The sequence below is a fragment of the Meles meles genome, chromosome 18, assembly GCF_922984935.1.
Source record: "Meles meles chromosome 18, mMelMel3.1 paternal haplotype, whole genome shotgun sequence".
NCBI classification, from domain to species: Eukaryota; Metazoa; Chordata; class Mammalia; order Carnivora; family Mustelidae; genus Meles; species Meles meles.
Window position 1 is genome coordinate 6,187,429 of NC_060083.1, and position 20,693 is coordinate 6,208,121.

At 45.2% G+C, this 20,693-nt stretch overlaps 1 protein-coding gene across 1 annotated transcript in view; it reads right to left on the reverse strand.

Moving 5' to 3' along the window:
• DNAH9 (dynein axonemal heavy chain 9) overlaps nucleotides 1–20,693 on the reverse strand; it is a 326,713-nt gene that overhangs the window by 173,790 nt on the left and 132,230 nt on the right. The window contains 4 exon segments of the mRNA XM_045984493.1: nucleotides 3,089–3,299; nucleotides 13,048–13,335; nucleotides 14,922–15,060; nucleotides 17,774–17,931. Of these exon segments, the coding sequence (XP_045840449.1) occupies nucleotides 3,089–3,299; nucleotides 13,048–13,335; nucleotides 14,922–15,060; nucleotides 17,774–17,931 (796 nt within the window).

Sequence of the window (20,693 nt, forward strand, 5' to 3'; positions counted from 1 at the left end):
TTTGGTTCTACATCAGTGCTGGTACCAAGATTATTCTGGTTGCAGAACATGAATTGAGAGGTACCCTTTTTTTTTTTACCATTTTGGAAACTCTTTTTGGCTACTGTTTTAACCTGCTTTTTCACTAGTTTGTTTTCTGCTTCTTATTAAGTAAATTTTGTTAATATTATATTTTGCTAAGGGATCACTTTTATTTCTCCTAGTTTTCCAAACATGTATCAGATAATTAAGTGATCTCTTCCATCTTAATATTTGTCTGCTATTACAGCTTTTAATTCTTAATTGGGTATGCTTTTACTCTTCTTTCCCCCTCAGTCTTACTCAGAATGGATTTACTCCTCTTTACAAAGAACCCATATTTGCGTTTTATTTATCCTTCCTGATTTTTTTTTTTGTTCCTTCCCATTAATTTCACACTGTATCCTTATTTTCTTTTTCCCCGATTTTTTTCAGATTCAGTTTACTACTCTGAATAATTTCTTAGGACAGATACTGACTGCCTTCATTTCTAGCCCATTTTCCAATATAAGAAGAGCTTAGAGTTCTTCTTTATTGGCCTTTGGCATGCCCCCTTGGTTTTTGTTTGTTCTTTTTACTGTTTCGAAGAAGAAATGCAATGTATTTTTTTTTTCTTTCACCCGGGTGGTTAAGAGAACATCTCTTTTTAAAAATAATTAATTAATTTTTTAAGTAGGCTCCATACCCAGCCTGGAGCCCGATGTAGGGCTCAAACTCAAGACCCCGAGATAGAGACCTGAGCGAAGATCAAGAATCAGAGCCCTAACTTACTGAGCCACCCAGCTGCCCTGCAAGCTTCTCTTGATTTGCAATCAGTACAATTATTTTTGGTCATTTTCTTAGTGTCCATCTCTACATCTACTGCACTATTATCAGACAATGTGGCATGTAAATTGATATTTTTGAATTCTTTAGTTTCTTCTGTGCCCAACTAAACTTCAAATGTATAAATGTTCTAGGAGTATACCAAGAAAGGAATGTTTCCCACTTCTAAGACACAAAGCTTTAAAATGATGTGTTCTATGAGTTTGATGATGTATTTCTCAATTTCTCTATGACTATGCTTATTTTTCTGTCTATTGGATCGGCCAATTTTGGAAAAAGTGTAGTAGTAATATCAACCACATTCCTTTTTTTCCCAGTTTCCCAAAAAATTTTTAAAAAGTGGTCCTCCATCTACTGAGTAGGTTCTCTTTCTTTGCGAATACAGATTTATGATTATAAATCTTTGTCAATGTCTCCATATTTGATGAATACCACATATTTAATAAAACTTCAATTAACATTACAACACAGCTTCAAGTTTGAATTATATGAGCTTAAATTTCATATGGAGTAAGAAGTGTCCGAGACTAGCCAAGAAAATTACGAAAGAATATTGAGGAGGAACTTATGCCATCAGACATTAAAATGTTATAAAGTGACTGTGGATGGAGTAGAATGACACTCGTATAGGATTAAATAATGAACGGGACAGAACAGAAAACCCAGAATCGGATCTCGGTGTATATGACAGGCTTGTGCTTGCAGGCAGAGGGAAAGGATGGATGGCTTAATAAATGGTTTTGACACATTCAATTATCCATCTGGAAGCAAATACAAGTGGATTCCCTGCCTCATACTGAGCCCCCAAATAAATCCCAGGTGGATAAAAGAAATGTTCATGTAAACGGAATCTTCAGGACCCAATTCATAGCTGAAAAAGGGAAAGAGTGATCAACTGAAGAGGAATGCCAGATGCTAAGAGAATGGACAGACATAATTTCCTCTTTTAAAAAGTGTGTGGTTGGGGAGCCAGGGTGGCTCAGTCAGTTAAGGAACTGACTCTGGCTTTCAGCTCAACCTGTGATCTCAGACTTGTGAGATTGAGCCCGGCATTGGGCTCCGCGGTCAGTGTGGAATCTGCTCGGGATTCTCTCTCTCTCTCTCCCTCTGTCCCTCCCTGCTGCTCTCTCTCTAAAATAAACGAATAAAATCTTTTAAAAAGTTTTTTAAAAAGTGCATGGTAAATATGCCACAATGTGCCTGTAGACAAACGGTAGACAGAAAAAACCATTAGTGATGCACAGAACAGACAAAGCATTACTATCTCTCACATATAAAGAACTGTTACAAATGGACAAGAAAAGAATACAGGGAAATAAAATCAGAAAAGAGCCAATTACAAAAGCCAAGGAGGAGGAAAAGATACTAAGCCTCGTTAATGGTGAGTGAAATAAAAATTAGAGAGGCTGCCCAGTAAGTGCCCTTGCTCTAGGCCTCTGACTCAAGGCCCTAAATTAGATCCCAGGCAGTTGGATCTTGATGCAGTCAGACACCGAGATGGGAGGAGGGAGCTGAGAGGCCCTCATTCTAGAAGCCACGTGGGTTTTATAAAGAGGTCCTATCAGCTCAGAGCTCTCTTTTCAGTTCTCTCCTGATGACAGCGCCCCTTTCCCAGCACTACCAGTGATTTCTAAATCTTGGAAGGTGACACTGAGCTTAGCACTAAATGAACAGGAGTCTGGGACCCTCTGAATCCCTGTAGAAGGGACCATGGTTCTAGAACCCATTTGTGATGAACGGGGATGAATGATGTCTTCAGCTAGGCCCTGAAGCCCCGTTATTTGTAGTGATGTCTCTCCATCATTCCTGGGGGCTGACAGGAACAGGTGCCCACTGTGGGAAGCTCAGAGCCTGCCATGTTACCTCTTTGGGAAATGAGCTGTGAACTCCCAACCCCAACCCGTGTCTTAAATCCACTGCCAGGCAGTGTAGGGACTCTGGTTTCAGCTACACAATCACAGAACCACAGTTGAGAACTCCTGCCCTGCTTTCTCCTCTTTCACTGCCCTTTCTCAAGGAGCAGCTGGAAGGGTCTCCAAGGAGAGAGAATCTCCCACGGGCTTAGGTTCCCCTCCAAGCCAAAACTGGGGTCTGCCTCTCTTTGATTCTTTTCACTTCCTTCTCCCACTCCAAACTGATCAGGCCAGAGTTCTTCCCTCTGAAGTTCACCCTTGGGTGTAGATTCAAGCCTGCCTCTGGGGCTCAGGATAGCAGGAATTTTGTCCCATGGGTGTCCCGCTCTTACCATCCTTCCACTCTCTGGTGGCTGGATTGATGATGCCGAAGAGCTCATCATTTGTGACTGCTTTGGGGTTGAGGTCAGCCCAGACAGGGCGGCGTTTCATGATCTGATAGGTCTTGTGCAAGGACTTGAGCACCTGAGACTTGCCAGTGCCTGCGCTCCCAACCACGAATACAGAGTGTCGCACGGCCAGGAGCTCCTCCAGCTGGACAACCTGGGGAGACACACAGTTCAGCCAGAGGGACAAACCTGTCACTCACTGACATCCCAATAATTAACCATTATCAATCATCAATAAAGTGCTGGAGAGTGTTCCAGGTGAGGGAGATTCAGAGAGGACTCTCCCCTCTCCATGATCTAAAGGGGAAGCATAATAATTGCTATAATTGAGTTATTTATAAAGTGCTACGGGAACAGGTAGGAAGAGACAATTGATTTTGTACAGATAAAGGGAATAACAAAGTCTTTGAAGAAGAGGAGGCATCTGAACTGGGGCTTCAGGGCTGAGTTTGCCAAGATGAACAGGGGCATTTTCAAGCAGAGGTATAACAGTATGGAGACTTGTGGTGTGACAGAGCCTGAAGTGGTTGACCAGATAGTTTGGTAAGTCTGGAGTCAAGGAGCTCTTTGGGGACATGGTAGCATTGAAGGTCTTATCACTCTTGTCCTGGCTTGCCTCCTGCTTTACCTTTCCATGCTTGTAGGAGCACATTTACTGGAATGAAAATCTGATCACGTCATTGCCATCACTCTGTCCCTACAGTAGACCTCCACAGCTCTGGTGACGATATCCCAAACCTTCAGATGGCTTAAGAGGCCCATTTGCAGACTGGCCCAAACCAGCTTCTTCTTTACCCTCCCCCAGCATGCACATTCCAGGTAGACAACTGGGGTTCCTTAATAATGTTCTTTCCTGGGTCTACATCTTTTAAGATATGGAGCTTTCTGTTCAGACGTTATCCTTTCTCCCGCCTTTTTCCGGTTGGACCTACACGTGCTTTAGCTGGCAGCAGGTGTCCCATACCTACATCTCAGTACTCAACATTGCCATGGCTACTCTTCCCCCTATTAGATTATCAGCTCCGTGAGGGCAGGCAGGACTGGGCTTCTTATCTTTTCATTTCCAGTGTCCAGCAGAGAATCGGGCACATACTAAGCATTGAACAGATATTTGCTGAAAACATGAAGGATGGCTGGAAAAGCTGAGTGGCTCCTCTTGTGAAGGGTCTTATGCACCGTGGGCTAAGACATTGAACATTAATGTAGATCAAGCACATTTTGCACTATAAGACCCTCAATGGCTGAGGAATGTGAATGCATGGGGTAAGGTACTAGAATCTGCACAGTGTGGTACAATATCAAGATCCCCCCCATACATCCTATTTAGTCTACATTTCAAAACATGATAAAAAGGAACTTCTCCGTTTAAAAAAATTAAGTGATACAGGTGTTCAGATGAAATTTCTAGAACTGTACAACCCGGGGATCAGGAGGAGAGCATCACTCCGAGGCTCCATATGAAGGTAGCAAATGCATTTCTGTTTGGGAAATGAGAGGACTCATTTCCACTGTGGCAGGATCACTGACTGAGAAGCTGAGTTGTGATTTCCACAGCATCTCTATTTTCCTCTTCTCTGTCCTAAGCAATTGCGGTTCCTCTGGTTCAGAGCCCAAGAGCACGCAAAGCAGATTCACAATCCTGGCTCTTGTTTTTGCCCTTCAGGAACTTAATGAAGGGTCTTTTGAGATAAGGATGAGGGAAGTATCAGGAAGGGTCTGTGGGGAGCTGATGTGTAAGCTAATATATGAATGAAAAAAGTCAGCCATGTGAAGATCTGTGGGAGACATTCCAGGTGGAGTGACAGTGAGTATAGGATCATCAGGTTCTGGGGCGCCTGGGTGGCTCAGTCAGTTAAGCATCTGCCTTTGGCTCAGGTTGTGATCTCAGGGTCCTGGGATCGAGCCCCACATCGGGCTCCCTGTTCAGTGGGGAGTCTGCTTCTCTCTCTCTCTCTGCCTCTCCCCTCCGCTCATGCTTTTTCTCTCTCTCTTTCTCAAATGAATAAATAAAATCTTGAAAGAAAAGTCCCCAGGTTCTGCTGCAAGCTTGGAGGGCTCAAAGAACAGCAAAGAAAGGTAGGGGTATGGGGGGTGGTGAGTATAAGATGAGATAAAAGAAGTAAGCAGGGGTCAGCTATGCAGGAACTGGTACTTGGAATTTTATTCTAAGGACAACAGAAGCATTAGAGGGGTTTTAGCATGAAACTGGCCTGAGGGCATTGCATTTAAAAATGGAGGGGGGGCAGGGAGGGAAGTGGAGGCAGTGTTCTGGTTATTGAACAGAGATTGTATTATATTCCTAGATTTTATTCCCCATGAACAACTACTAACTGCTTCCCTGATCCCGAAAGCCTTAAAATCACTTTCTAGTTTCATCAACTTCTTTTCATTCATTTCAATAGCATTATTGAGATAGAATGCAAGTACCATAAAATTCACTTTTTGAAAGTGTCCGAAGCAATGGTTTTGAGCCTAGTCACAGAACTGTCCCATTATTACCACTATTAAAACATTTTCTTTGACTCCAGAAGGAAAAAAACATCCCATGGGGAGTCACTCCCCATCCCTGACTCCTACCTCAGCCCCGTGCAATGCCTCTGTTAAATCAGACTCTTCTGGACATTTCATATAAATAGATTTATGAAAGTATGGGGCATTTTGTGAATGGTCTCACTCATAATGCATCAAGGCTCATCTGTGGCGAGGCATGTATCCGTACATCGTTCCTCCCTGTCGCTGAGTGAAAGTTCACTGTGTAGATTTCAAAAGTTGTTTATCCATTTATCAACTGGTGAATGAGCTATTTCCATGCTCAGCCAATTAGGAATCCATCCACTTTCGATAGTATCTTTTGTGAGGTAAATATAAAGTATCCCCATCCTTCCCTTTATCTTTCTTTCCCCTATCTTCTGCCAGACACGTCATACCTTTACGTTGCTATGTTTGATAATATTTATATTCTGTTCTGGCCTTGTAGTTATTTAAATTTAATTTAATTTTAATTCAATTTAAATTTCACTTGACACACAATGTAATATTCATTTCAGGCGTACAATATAGTGGTTCAACACTTCCATATGTCACCTAGTGCTCATCATAGTGCGATGGCCTTGACTTGCTGTGATCGAGGGTTGAAGACCAATCGTGGCTTACATTCCACTGGCTGTAGAGAGTTTTCACTACTGGAGAAAGTTGTTGCCTGGTCTACATTGTGTTTTCTCTGGGCCTAGGGTCATGACTTGACAGAAGATGTTCTCAGCATCAACCCAAGGTCAAATGGATACTCTTTCCTTATACTCCATATGGTGATCAATATCAGGTTATGTTTACTTACAAAAAATATTTGGACCATGACTTCTTTCTCTTGTTTTTAATTGCTTTCCTTTTACTTTGTTAAAAGACATATGCCTCAGGCCCCATAACTGAGAAGTTTAATAAGAAGATGTAAGATCTTTCATCTTGTTGACCTGTTCTTGTTTTGAATGAATCCATTTTTTTTAATGTATCCATTTTTGAGGTCTTGTATTGGACACCAGAGACTTCCTGCCCTAATTTGGATTCACTGTTTTCTAGGTCCTCTGACAGCTAAAATGCTAGGACTTTTTTTTTTCCCTGATTCTTGATTTTTTTTTGAAACCCATGGTATTTTCATTTTTCACTCTCATTTTTCCATAGTATATCCTCAAGTAACTTACTCAAAAGGATGCATAACCCTGATGTTTACTGCAGCATTATTTACAGTAGCCAAATTATGGAGGCAGCCCAAGTGTCCACTGATAGATGAATAGAGAGAGAAGTGGTACAGATACAATGGAATATGACTCAGCCATAAGAAAGAAAGAAATCTTGCCATTTGCAATGACATGGATGGAGCTAGAGAGTATAATGCTAAGTGAAGTCAGTCAGAGAAAAACACCACAGAATTTTACTCGTATGTGGAATTTAACAAGCAAAACAAATGAGCAAAGGTGAAAAAAAAAACCAAGAAATAAATCAAGAAACAGACCCTTAACTCTAGAGAGCAAACTGATGGTCACCAGAGGGGAGGTTGGTGGGGGGATGGGTGACGTGGTGATGGGGGTTAAGAAGCGTGCTTGTGATGAGCACTAGGTGACGTATAGACGTGTTGAACCACTACATTGTACGCCTGAAATGAATATTACATTGTGTGTCAACTGGAATTAAAAAAACAAAACAAAACAGCAAAATAACTAACTAAATAAATACACTAAAAGAGTGGGTACACAAGAAGTAAGATTTAGGACTCTGATAATATCTTGAATGACAACTTGGTAGGCACAGAATTGGTTTTGAAACCATTTCCTCAGAACTCTGAAGGAGTGGTCTCCTGGTCTTCTAGGACCCAGTATTGCTGATGAGAAGCTATCGTGTTGCCCTGAACCTCATTCCCACTTTGGGTCCCCTGGACCTACCTCCTCAGTCCCTCACCCAACCAGGAAACTTACTGTTTGCACTTGACCCCTGACTTCTGAAATTCCATCATGACGCATCTTTGTGACAGTCTATTTGAATCCACTCGGTTCAGTAATGACTGAGTCCCTCTAATCTCATGTTTCTCCTGTTCTAGAAAGTTCTAAAATTCCCATTGGCAACATGTTGCACAGAGATCAGTCTTCTCCATGTTATCTTGACTCTTGCACTTTGTTTCTCTGTGTATCATATAAATTTTTATATAAACATTTTATATTTACTTATAGACATAAGTATCCCTATCCTTATAAAACATAAACATTGAATAAAAACAAATATATATAAAATATACATTTTTTTAAACTGTATCCACATATACATAATTCTGTCCTGGGGGATTCCTTGACTTTACCTTCCGATGATCTCACTGAATTTTATGTTATCAATGATACGATTATACATTTCAAAGAGCTCTTTACAAATCTCTGATAGTTCTTCTTCTTCTTCCTTTTTTTTAATAGCTTTTGTTTCCTTGCTGTTTGGAGACATATCTTGAAAGAAGTTGCTGTGGCTGATATCAAAGAGGTTACTGCCTATGTTCTCCTCTAGGATTCTGATAGATTCCTGTCTCACGTTGAGGTCTTTTATCCATTTCGAGTTTATCTTTGTGTACGGTGTAAGAGAATGGTCGAGTTTCATTCTTCTACATATCGCTGTCCAGTTTTCCCAGCACCATTTATTGAAGAGACTGTCTTTTTTCCATTGAATATTTTTTCCTGTTTTGTCGAAGATTATTTCACCATAGAGTTGAGGGTCCATATCTGGGCTCTCCACTCTGTTCCACTGGTCTATGTGTCTGTTTTTATGCCAGTACCACGCTGTCTTGGTGATCACAGCTTTGTAGTAAAGCTTGAAATCAGGTAACGTGATGCCGCCAGTTTTGTTTTTGTTTTTCAACATTTCCTTAAGCAATTTGGGGTCTCTTCTGATTCCGTACAAATTTTAGGATTATTTGCTCCAGCTCTTTGAAAAATATCAGTGGAATTTTTATCGGAATGGCATTAAAAGTATAGATTGCTCTAGGCAGTATAGACATTTTAACAATGTTTATTCTTCCAATCCAAGAGCATGGAACAGTCTTCCATCTTTTTGTGTCTTCTTCAATTTCTTTCATGAGTGTTCTGTGGTTCCTCGAGTACAAGTCCTTTACCTCTTTGGTTAGGTTTATTCCCAGGTATCTTATGGTTCTTGGTGCTATAGTAAATGGAATCGATTCTCTAATTTCCCTTTCTGTATTTTCATTGTTAGTGTATAAGAAAGCCACTGATTTCTGTACATTGACTTTGTATCCTGCCACGTTACTGAATTGCTGTATGAGTTCTAGTAGTTTGGGGGTGGAGTCTTTGGGGTTTTCCATATAAAGAATCATGTCATCTGCGAAGAGAGAGAGTTTGACTTCTTCCTTGCCAATTTGGATACCTTTTAATAGCATCTCATCCCCTTTTCCTGGGCATCATTTTAAAAATTTTCTTAAAGGATACTAGTTAGAACTTTCGAAACACTCTCTACATTATTCACACTGGCGTCAGCTACTGCGTGTGTATGTGTGTGTGTGTGTGTGTGTGTGTGTGTGTGTGCGTGTGCGCAAACGGACACACGCGGGGTGGGGGTGGGGAGGTGGTGGGGAGTGTCTGTCGGTCCACCTTTGTCTCTCAGGCTCCTGGCTTTCTCCAGGATCTGTGGAGCCTCAAGTGTAAATGAAGAGTGGCACTGCGTTTTCTAGAAGGCAGGGATGGCTGGATATGCTCAGGGATGCCCTCCCAGAACGAGAGCTGGTGCTAGTGGTTAGAGCTCGGCCTTTGTTCTTTCACTTGTGGAGGAGTCAGCAGGTGCCTGGCCTCCAGGATGAGGGGCCCCAGAGAGAATAGGCTGACCATACACAGAGGTACCAGTACTCCAAGAACAGTCAGAGCTTCCTCCCAGAGTTTATTAGGTTACTGTAGACTCTTCTTTCTGGCTGTGGGTTAAGTGCCCAGCTGTATGTGGTTTGCCTTCTTGGGAATCTGGGACTAGAAGGGGGAGCTGGGGGAAGAGAGTAGGGAGTCAGGTGGAAAAATTATAGGGTAAATTGACTTCATGTTCTCCGCTTGGCAGTTTGCAGTTCTCTTTCTCGCTCCTGTCCTCCTTTGCTAGCGACTCCAAGCCCAGGGCCTCCTCAGGATTTGGCTGGGCAGATGGGCTGACTCCAGGGCCCTCCTCTCCTGAAGCCCTTCTGAGTGGATTCTGGCTTGTGGCCCTCTTGCCCCATGGGTTCCATCAACCTGCTTTCATCCACTTTCCAGAAACTGATTGAACAATCCCCTTCCAGTTTCCATACTTCTAATTCCTTTTTTCTCAAAAAATGAATTCATATGACCACAGTTAGGGAGCTCAGTAGGCTGTTTCAAAGCAGAACCTCACTAGGTGTTTTCGATGAATGGACTTTCGGGAGGACAGGCAGATGGCACGAATGAGAAGTGGGTAGAAAACGCCGGTTGTACCAAGAGCCTTTCACAGAGAGCATCTGTCTTATCTGAGGAGCAGAAAGCAATCATGAAAAAGGAGGAAAGAAAAAGATGGACACAGAATGTGGGCCAACTGACCAAAAAACAGGAAAAGTAAGATTCTGAATAGGAAAAAGTGCTGAAAATGGGGAGGTCAGGTCATGTTGCTTCAGGAGACTCCCAGAGCATCTGGGGAGAACGTGGACTGTTCTGGTCACAGGACATGAACTCTCATGCCCCGTCTATCAGGATCCTCATTGAACCTAACACCCCTACAGGGAAGGGGCTCCTCTTAGGATCAGAGCCTTTAAGAGGAAAGCCCTTTGTCCAGCATTCAATGCCCCTTGGGTCATGGTCCCATATTACCTTCCAGTCCAACTGCTCACTCTCTGCCCCCGTGCCCTTCTGTTTCCTGTCGCTGAGTTGACAATCTCTGTGTTTCTCCATCCAGCCCTCTGCCCACCCTTCACCTCCTCCAGGAAGGCCCTCAAGCCTGTTTATACCTTGACGATGTCTATCCACTGCACTTGGGAGGAGGGAGGTTGGGCGTGGGGAGAGTGGACAGGCAAAACCTACCACAACTGGGATGGACCAGGTCATGTTTTGCTTTCTTAGGTGACGTGGAAGCTCAGAGATGGATAGATGGAGGCCAACAGCAATTTACAATTCTATTTACCTAGACCCGGGGCTTAATCTCTCCCACAGTATTGTATTCCACACTCAAAATGCTATCTGGTATGGCGTAGAAGGAATGTGCCCCCTGCCCTTCTCCCCCCTCCCCCCAGGTCCTCAAGGACGGAGCACATTCTCTCTCACAGAACCCACCCCAGGGTATCCTGGAGAAGTAACGCCAGCCCAGTGTCCTCGTCTGTGAAGTCTGTCATCTGCCCCATTGACCTCAGGGGTTTCGGGGGTCTGGTGGGATATGTCACATAAAGGTACTTGTGAACTCTATGGTGGTGGTCATGGGGTTCCCAAAGGTATTACTGCATAGGAAATAAAAAATCTATCCATGTTCCTGTACCCCAGGATCCTCTTCTGTGGGACTCATCACATTCTGCTCCAAAGTACAGTTAATTGTGCGCACATACTTCTACCGTGGCAACATCTGTGTGTTCTGGAACGTTAGCATCTGTGAAGCTAACCGACTTCCAGAAAAATGGGATGAGGGCAGACCACTCAGAAAATATGGAACTTTCTATCCAAAGCCCAAAAGATGTAACAATGCATCGTAACCCCAATAAAAATCTAGCTAGTGCCGTTAAATCACTACGGCATTTGGTTCTTGCCCCATGTTGGCCAACACCTTGTAGCTTGTTCTTTCAACCAACAAAACAACCAGCCTACCTTCCTTTACTTTCTTCTCCCCTCCCTCCTTCCCTTCCTTCCTAAGTTTATTTTTTTTTAATTTTAAAAAGAAGATTTTAGTTGCTTATTTGCCAGAGAGAGGCAGACAGAAGAAGAAGCAGGCACCCCACTGAGCAAGGAGCCCCATGCAGGATTTGATCCCAGGACCTTGGGATCATGACCTAAGCCGAAGGCAGACTGAGCCACCCAGACATCCCAGTTTATTTACTTTTCTTAGTCATCTCTACACACAACATGAGGCTCAAACTCACAACCTCAAGATCAAGAGTCACATGCTCAGCCAGGCAGGTGCCCTGTTTTATTTTTTATGTTTTAAAGGTCATTGCAATGTCCAATGTGGGGCTCGAACTTACAACCCTGAGATCAAGAATCACACACTCTCCTGACTGAGCCAGCTGAGCACCCCAACCTGTGCTTCCTTTTCGAAGAGGTAGGTCATGGGTATACTCACTTCTAATCAAGACCATTTTAATCATGGTTAAAGATCCATTCTAGACAGAGCCTTCTTCAGTCATCCACTGTTTTAATGCAAGGAGAAATGTCTTCACCTGCCCTGAGCCTCCCCAGAACACAGGAGAAACCATCATGGTTCCAAAGGCCATGGAACCTGTCATACATTCCCTGAAGTTTCAGGGTTTTTCCTGAAAGTCTGTAATTGCTGCTAAAAATCATCATTTTCTGTTGTTCCTCTAACAAATGACTGCCAGTGTGGAGGCTGGAAACAACACAACTCTTATGGTTTCAGTGCTTGAAAGTCTGAAATGGATCTCATGGGGCACGACTCAAAGTGTTGACAGGGCCAGTCCCTTCTGGAGGCTCTATGAGAAAATCTGTTTTCTTACCTTTTCCTGAGTGTAGAGGCTACCTGCATTGCTGGCACGTGGCCCCTTTCTCCACCTTCAGTGTCAGTGATGGTGGGGGGACACTCACTCTCCTCCCTCCCTCTTTCACTTAAAAGATCACTGTGATTATCCAGGGCCATCCAGGTTACCCAGGACCATCCCTCCCTCCCAAGGCCAGCTGATTAGCAGATATAATTCTATCAGCAACCCTCATCTTCCATCGCCACGTCACATAGCACAGATTCTGGGGACCGGGATGCAGACGTCTCGGGTGAGGGGATGGGGGGTGGCATTAGTCTGCCTACCACCCTCAGGTCTTTCTAATTGTGAGAAAGCTTGCCCTTGATCACTTCAGAATGCTTACAAGCTCAGAAACATGCCAAAGAACCAACATGGCTCCCATAGCCTGCCACTATCTGTCCTCTCTAATCCTGTCTGAAGTAATTCACAGGAAGAGAACATGTGTGAGAGTGGAACGGGCTGGGACTCAGTCCTCTGCTAGATCGAGAGCTTTCTGGTGGAAGGGGCGCCATCTTGCCTTTGCATTCCCCACCACCTTTCCCCCAGTGTGGGTGCCCCAGGAAAGAGCTCTTGAAATGAACTATGCCTAGGTAGACACATATTTGTACATCTGAGGCAACCCTCAGATTAAGGATGTCCCATCATCCAAGAAAAGCAGTGAGAGACAAAATTCTAGGAAGGGAAAGCCTCCGCATACCTTGACCACAAAGTTGTCCTCAGCCTGGAGCTTCAGATCCACCACTGCCTTCCGAACCAGTGCTTCGAAGTTGAGATCTCTCCTCCGGGGCACATCCAGGGCAGGAAAGAGGTCCCCGATGAGGCCCATGAACACGGGTATGTCGTCGGTCACGATCTTGGGGATGTTGAAATCTCGCAAGGAGCGCATCAGGACTTGGTCCTCAGGGCGGTCAGGGTCCCCTCGCTTCAGGGATCCAGCCACCACTAGCACAGACTTGATGGCTCGCAGACCCCAGTCATAGTGATCCTGAGGGAAGATGGCACAGGACAGGGGGGCATGCTGGGAGGCAGGATGCCCTATGCCTGTGCTAGCATCTATGAAATTATAGGCAGGTCCCTTTGGAGGCCAGGGCAGAGGCTTAGGAAACGACCAATGACATGGAAGATTGTGGTGGCCACAGATTCCAGCTTCTGGTTTGGCATTAGCTACTCTTCCCTCTATGACTGACCACAAAGCAGACCCAGGGTATACAGGGGTTTGGGGGCCAGGGAAAGCAAACAGAACCTCCCGACCTATCTGGCTACTCCTTTCATGTTCAGAAAGTGGAAGGGCATCCAGGAGGAAGCCATGTTAGCTCTTAGAGATGGTCAGGAGGAAGTCATGTTAGCTCGTAGAGATGGTCAGGAGGAAGTCATGTTAGCTCGTAGAGATGGTCAGGAGGAAGTCATGTTAGCTCGTAGAGATGGTCAGGAGGAAGCCATGTTAGCTCGTAGAGATGGTCAAGAGGAAGCCATGTTAGCTCTTAGAGATGGCTGAGGCTGAGCTCATGTGCTCTACACTGGGGAGGCCTTCAAATGCTCTGAGAAAAGCAATGCAGAAAAATTACCAGTAGCAACTATTAGAAAGGCAAGAGTTTAAATCAAAAGGCAGGGTTGCTTGGATATAAAGTGGTAGGAAGAAAATGAGATGGATTTAAGAGAGATCTCCAGGGTGGAATGCAGAACCATTCATCCACGGTTGGATGGAAAAGAAAATGCCGAGGATGACTCCCAGTTCCAGAATTAGCCAGTGAGTAAGTGCGGGTTTGTGTTCGGAAGCACAGAATGCAGAAGTAGCCTGGGGTGGAGACGGGCAGGAAGACAGGCTTTAGAGGCCCGGCTTGGGGAGCTGTGGTGTAGACTGCTACATGTACAGGTTTAGAGCTCAAAAGGGAGGTTTGGGCTGGATTGGTGGATGTCGGCTGCTGGCTGCAAGTCCGTGGTGGTGGGGAACCAGCAGATAACACAGTGAGCAAGGAGTCCCGGAAAGCATGGAGAAACAGAAGAGGTTTTTGTTTTGTTTTTGTTTAAAAGATTTTATTTATTTATTTGACAGACAAGTAGGCAGAGAGGCAGGCAGAGAGAGAGAGAGAGAGAGAGAAGCAGGCTCCCTGCCGAGCAGAGAGCCCAATGTGGGGCTTGATCCCAAGACCCCGAGATCATGACCTGAGCCGAAGGCAGAGGCTTAACCCACTGAGCCACCCAGGAGCCCCAAAATAGAAAAGGTTTTTAAAGAAATCCATCTGAATCAGATTTCACAGGGCTGAGTGTGCCCATGGCTGCAAAGATGGTTCTAGTAAGAGAGCCTGAAGGGAGGAGAAACTCAATGGAAACAGCCCAAGGACACTAGACTATGGGGGAAAAAAAGTTTGAGGACCAAATAAGTTTTTGTTTTTGTTTTAATGCTAGGCTAAGAAAATGAACATGAGTCTTTGCTGTAGAAGTGGTGAGAGCTTTTACTATTCTTAGAGAAAACTGACTCTCTGTGAGAAGGCTCCCCTACATTGGCCCAGACCCCATTCAGAGCCGGGCGATCCCACTGGACTGGTGGTCCAGCCAAACTGGAGAGAGTACCTGTTTCGAGAGCAGCTCTTTGCACAGCTGGTAAAGGGTGATGAACTTTCTGGCTAATGATCGTGCTTCAATGAATCCTTCTGCCACCAGCATGATCTCACAGATCAGCTCAAAGTCGGGAACCACCATTGCACAAGGCCTGTGAATGGGGAGAGAGAGGACCAAGATGGTTTCCCACCCACAGGTGAAGGGAGGCTTGGAAGACAAGCGACATTGGCCGAGGTCATGGACAGAGGGATCTGTGATATAAACATTTAGCCCTTAGCAAGGGTTTGATTGGAGATTCCCCATTTAGGGATGCGTTGGCTAAGGATAAAAGATACGGACTCTCTTGTCCAAGGAGATGGATAAGAATCTACTTCTCATTTTCAAACTGCATGTCTCCTCCTGGGGCTTATTCTGTGCTTATGTACATATAAATGTGAACATCTAATGCTAAGGTCTAAAATAAATACCCACTAACTCCATCTGGCCAAAGAATACATATATGAGGGGCGCCTGGGTGGCTCAGCTGGTTAAGTGACTGACTTGATTTTGGCTCAGATCATGATCTCAGCGTCATGAGACTGAACCCTACACTGAGCTCTGTGCTCAGTGCAGAGTGTGCTTGGGATGCTCTTTTCCTCCTTTCCCCTCCCCTGGCTCTCATGTTCTCTCTCTCTCTCTAAAATAAATAAATAAAGTTTTTTAAAAAATGGCATATATGGGAATACAGAGGGGAATTTTTTTCTATAAGGATTTAATGTGCCTCCCCCACCCCGCTAGCTCTGGAAACATTTGATTTTTAAATTACTTATTTTTAAAGTTAATTTATTAAGTATGTAACAGGAGCCTAAGGTTGTTTACATTTAGCTGCATTTTCCCTAGACAGATTTAAAATTTTTGAAAACATATCATTCAAGAACATTTTCCCTTTAAATCGTTTTTCATTGTATTCAAATTCAAAGGGGGAACCAAACACGTAGAATCTCAAAATTATTTTGCAGCTTGAAAAAAGGTAAAGTATGAGTCCACTGGAGCACCTGGGTGGCTCAGCGGGTTAAGACTCTGCCTTTGGCACAGGTCATGATCTCAGGGTCCTGGGATCAAGGCCCGCATCGGGCTCTCTGCTCAGCAGGGAGCCTGCTTCCTCCTCTCTCTCTGCCTGCCTCTCTGCCTCTTTCTGATCTTTTTGTCAAATAAATAAACTTAAAAAAAATCTTAAAATAAAAAGTATGTATCCACACAACAGAAGGCCATGGAAAATAATGCTAGAGGAGGAAAACTATTTAGTAGGATGGGAAAAATATTAGTTAACAAAGGCAGGGTCCTACCTTAGATAGGGACTTATTCTAAGTTTAAAAAATAAATACTCAGCTCACCGGATATTGGAAGGGAGGTTGCCAAAGGGCTGCAACAATCTCTGGATGATAGTTTTCAGATGGGGAGGGCAAGGGTTCTGGAGTCAGGCTATCTGGGTCTGTACCCATGTTCTGTGGCTTGCTGCTGGGGCTTCTAGCTAATCCCAGGAATGGTTCCGACCTGGGCAATGTGCTGGCCCTGTTTTCTCCCTGTACGAGGGGGATACTGGAAGTACCCAGCTCACAGGTAGAGCTTTTGTGAAAATGAAGTATAAAAGTAGATGTTCATATTTATTGTTTTTATGCATATTTATCTCCACCCCCTCCCGATTTTCTGGTGTAAATGTTCCTTTTAAATTTGGTGGGAAGATGTAAAGAGTGGCTCTGATGAGGGTGATAAGCTACCTCTGCTATTGCCTGTGAACACAAAGCTCACTTAAATACTTTGTGCAAATGAACAGCCACCACGTGGGGCAGCCTGATGATATTCCAACCAGCTTGGTAGCAGTGGCCACGGGCCTGGATGGGGGGATGCCCAAACTGCTCCTGTGACACAGGGATCTGCCACCGCTGGAGGGACGGAGTGTGCAGGGGGGTGGTCCAGCGGTTTCCTGGGCCCCACGTCCCCAAGAGTGCAGGGGTTCTGGGTTCCCAGATGAAGCCGACCTCTGTGTCATGACTCCCAGGGACTCTCTGGCTTAGGTCACAGTCCAGCAGGCAGAGAATCAGAAGCCACGAGGCATCTTCTGCGGCTAGGCTGACTTCTCTGCCCTGAGACAAAGAACGGAGACTACAACCCCTTCTAATGCATTTGCATTTTCTTATTACGGCACAGATTTTAAAGCATGGCAATTTCCACCAGTGGCCAAGGGGAAACAGAAGAGGTGTTCTTGTACCTCACTACCAGGAGTGCGGTTCGGCAGTACTCTTGTACAGAAAGTAATCTGTTGATGTGTATCAAGCGCCTTAAAAACGGACCTCCCTGTTGACTCAGTGATTCTGCTGCTGGGAAGCTAGCCAAAGAAAATAATCACACATACGGAGAAAAGGACTTAGGTACAAAGATGCACATTACAGCATATGTATACATTTCTTTTAAATGTTACAAACTGTCTTAATATTTAAATACGGGGGGGGGGTATTTAATTACACTGTGGGCCATGTACTTGGCAGAATAAAATGTAGCCATGAAATGAGATTTCTTAAGACCGTCTAACAGAAGAGATGATTTCTGTTAGGATTATGATAGAGTATGAAATGGGGGAAAAAAAAAACCCAATATGAAACTGTGTGCCGACTACAAATGTAGGACTTCAAAATACCCATATAAAGGAGAACAGAAGAGAATTCAGAAAGAAATGCTTTTACCAGTGATAGCAGTAAAGGTGGTTTTATAAACTACTTTGCTATGCGCTCCAGATTTCTTCTAATATGCATGGCAACCATTTGCCGTGAAGAAAACAGAAGCAGCTTCTCTGCTGGGCCCTTGCACGGGACACGGCAGATGCTCACCTGAAGAGAGCCTTGAGGTTCTCCGGGAGCTCCGTGCGGCCGGCGTAACCTGGGTTCATGGTGATGAAGATTCCCACAGAAGGATCCAGGCTGATTTCCTCCCCAAGGAAGTTGAACCGCTGCTTCTTGTCTCGGATTGCATCTTGAATGCTTTTGACCTGGTGAGCGAGTCGACGGAAAAGGTCTGCACCATGTTCCGAGGGTGGGGTGCTAGCTAAGGCTGGGAAGCGTGGTGACACCCAGCACAGACACCTGCTCTGGGGCCCCTTCCCCTGAAGGACAGGCACAGTGGTGGCACCCTGGACCGTCTCCTGCCTGTCCAGAAGAAATCTGGTTGCCCACATCTGTACTGGCAGCACAGCAGCTAAGGGGTTGGGAGTGAACAGTGAGCAGGTGTCTAACCCCACTCCCCGGGCACTGTTCTAAGGGCTTTTTGCATAATAATTCATTTGCTCTCCACCAAGACCTTTAGAACCCATTTCTCGATGATGAACCAGAAGCACTAGGCAGTGGGGTAGTTTGCCTGACCTTGCACCACTACTAAGTGGTCATGTTCTGGACTTGAATCCGGGCAAGGGAACTCTGGAGCCTGGGCTCTTGGGCCTGCATGATGAAGGGCACACCAGGACCTACCCCCAGGGCTTGTGCTGAGGATTAAATGAAATCTAGCCTGCAAAGAGCTTAGCATACAGAAAACGCTTCAGAAAGGCCGTGGGAATTGTTAATGTGGTCCTCGGCCTGGCTTACCTCATCTGACTACGTCTCTAGAACAGACATCGTGATCACAGGCCACCTCTTCAGGGATAGGGTGCCCCGGAGATGGCAAAGCGAGGCTGGACCCACATCCCCGAGGGCTAGAAGGGCCTTTCTGAAGAGATCAGACTTGTTCTTCAATGTGGGGACATAAGCTGAAGCTTGACCTGGTCAGCTCTACATTCTAGATCACTCTTAGTGGGAGCAGAGACAGAAACAGAACCACCGTTTTTCACACAAGGCACTTTGGAAAAGTGTGTGCAAAAATGATCCATGACAGAAGGAGGGAAGACAAGAGGGACACACTTGTTCGGCCTGGCTCCGGAATGTCTCCGAGTATCTCCAGCTTCTCGGGGTTCCTGAAAGCAAAAACTGACAGCGGGTGGAGCGGGGAGAGGGCGGGCAGTGCAAGGTTTTGAGTGAGCTCTAGTCATGTCGGTCATGGTCAGGGTGTTTAGAAGAGCCAAGCGTTTTGGGAAGACTGGGCTGTAGGTGCGTGTCTGGGAGAGAGGGGACAGACAGAAACAGAGAAGGACAGAGCCAGAGCTGGAACACTTATGGAAGGGAGAGATGGACAGAAGGATGGACAGCAGGAAGTGGAAGATAAAGACAGGAAGCAGCTACCTACCACAGAGCAAGCCTCTCTCCAGTGCCTGGCTGGGCGGAACTCACCAGAAGGTGGAACGGGTCTACAGTTAAGATTCTGCTCCTTTCCCCAAAGTGAAGCTCTCGAGGCCAAATGCATTTGAGCTCACGGCAATTAGTTTGAGACTGAAACCTCTCTTCTGCACACAGAATGGGAATGACGTTGTGGGACAGGTGGTCTCCAGTGCCCTGCACACGTGGGGCTCATGGCACAGCCCTGCACAGGGCTGCATAGCCCTGCACAGCTGCACAGCCCGCCTCCCCGCAGCTTATGTGGAAGGTTAAGAATGGACTCTCTCCTGCGGCCCCAGGCCTCCCAGCTAGTACATACACCGAACACTCACCATCTTATGGGGTGTGGAAGAGAGTTTAGTTGCCATTTACTGATTGCCCTGATACCCTTGGGCGAAGGCTAGAGCCCAGGACCCTTTCAGCTGCTCACAGTGACTCTGCCTTCCCTCCTGCAACACTGAGCCCCAGAACCTCACTTTCAGGGAGAATCTACCACGCACCATGGCACGGCGGCATCTGTCCTTTCATGTGAAACTCTATAGGGGGCGCTCGTGAGTGAGAGTATGGAGCTGATTCAAAGCTGGAGCATCTGAGTGTTTGACGTGAGTTGTCCTGTTGGATCCTCTCAATAGCTGGGCGAGATGGACAGATTCTCATTTTAAGGTAGGGAAAGGTTGATATCCAGGATCTATAAAGAACTTCTCAAACTCAACACACACAAAACAGACAATCATATAAAAAAATGGGCAGAAGACATGAACAGACACTTCTCCAATGAAGACATACAAATGGCTATCAGACACATGAAAAAATGTTCATCATCACTAGCCATCAGGAGATTCAAATTAAAACCACGTTGAGATACCATCTTACGCCAGTTAGAATGGCCAAAATTAGCAAGACAGGAAACAACCTGTGTTGGAGAGGATGTGGAGAAAGGGGAACCCTCTTACACTCTTTGTGGGAATGCAAGTTGGTGCCGCCACTTTGGAGAACAGTGTGGAGGAGATTCCTCAAGAAATTAAAAATAGAGCTTCCCTATGACCCTGAAATTGCACTACTGGGTATTTACCCCAAAGATACAGATGTAGTGAAACATTACCCCAATGTTTATAGCAGCAATGGCCACGGTTGCCAAACTGTGGAAAGAATCAAGACGCCCTTCAATGGATGAATGGATAAGGAAGATGTGGTCCATATACACTATGGTGTATTATGCCTCCATCAGAAAGGATGAATACCCAACTTTTGTAGCAACATGGATGGGACTGGAAGAGATTATGCTGAGCGAAATAAGTCAAGCAGAGAGAGTCAAGTATCATATGGTTTCACTTATTTGTGGAGCATAACAAAGAACATGGAGGAGATGGAGAGGAGAAGGGAGTTGAGGGAAATTGGAAGGGGAGATGAACCATGAGAGACTATGGACTCTGAAAAACAGTCTGAGGGTTTTGAAGGGGTGGGGCGTGGGAGGTTGGGGGAGCCAGGTGGTGGGTATTAAGGAGGGCAC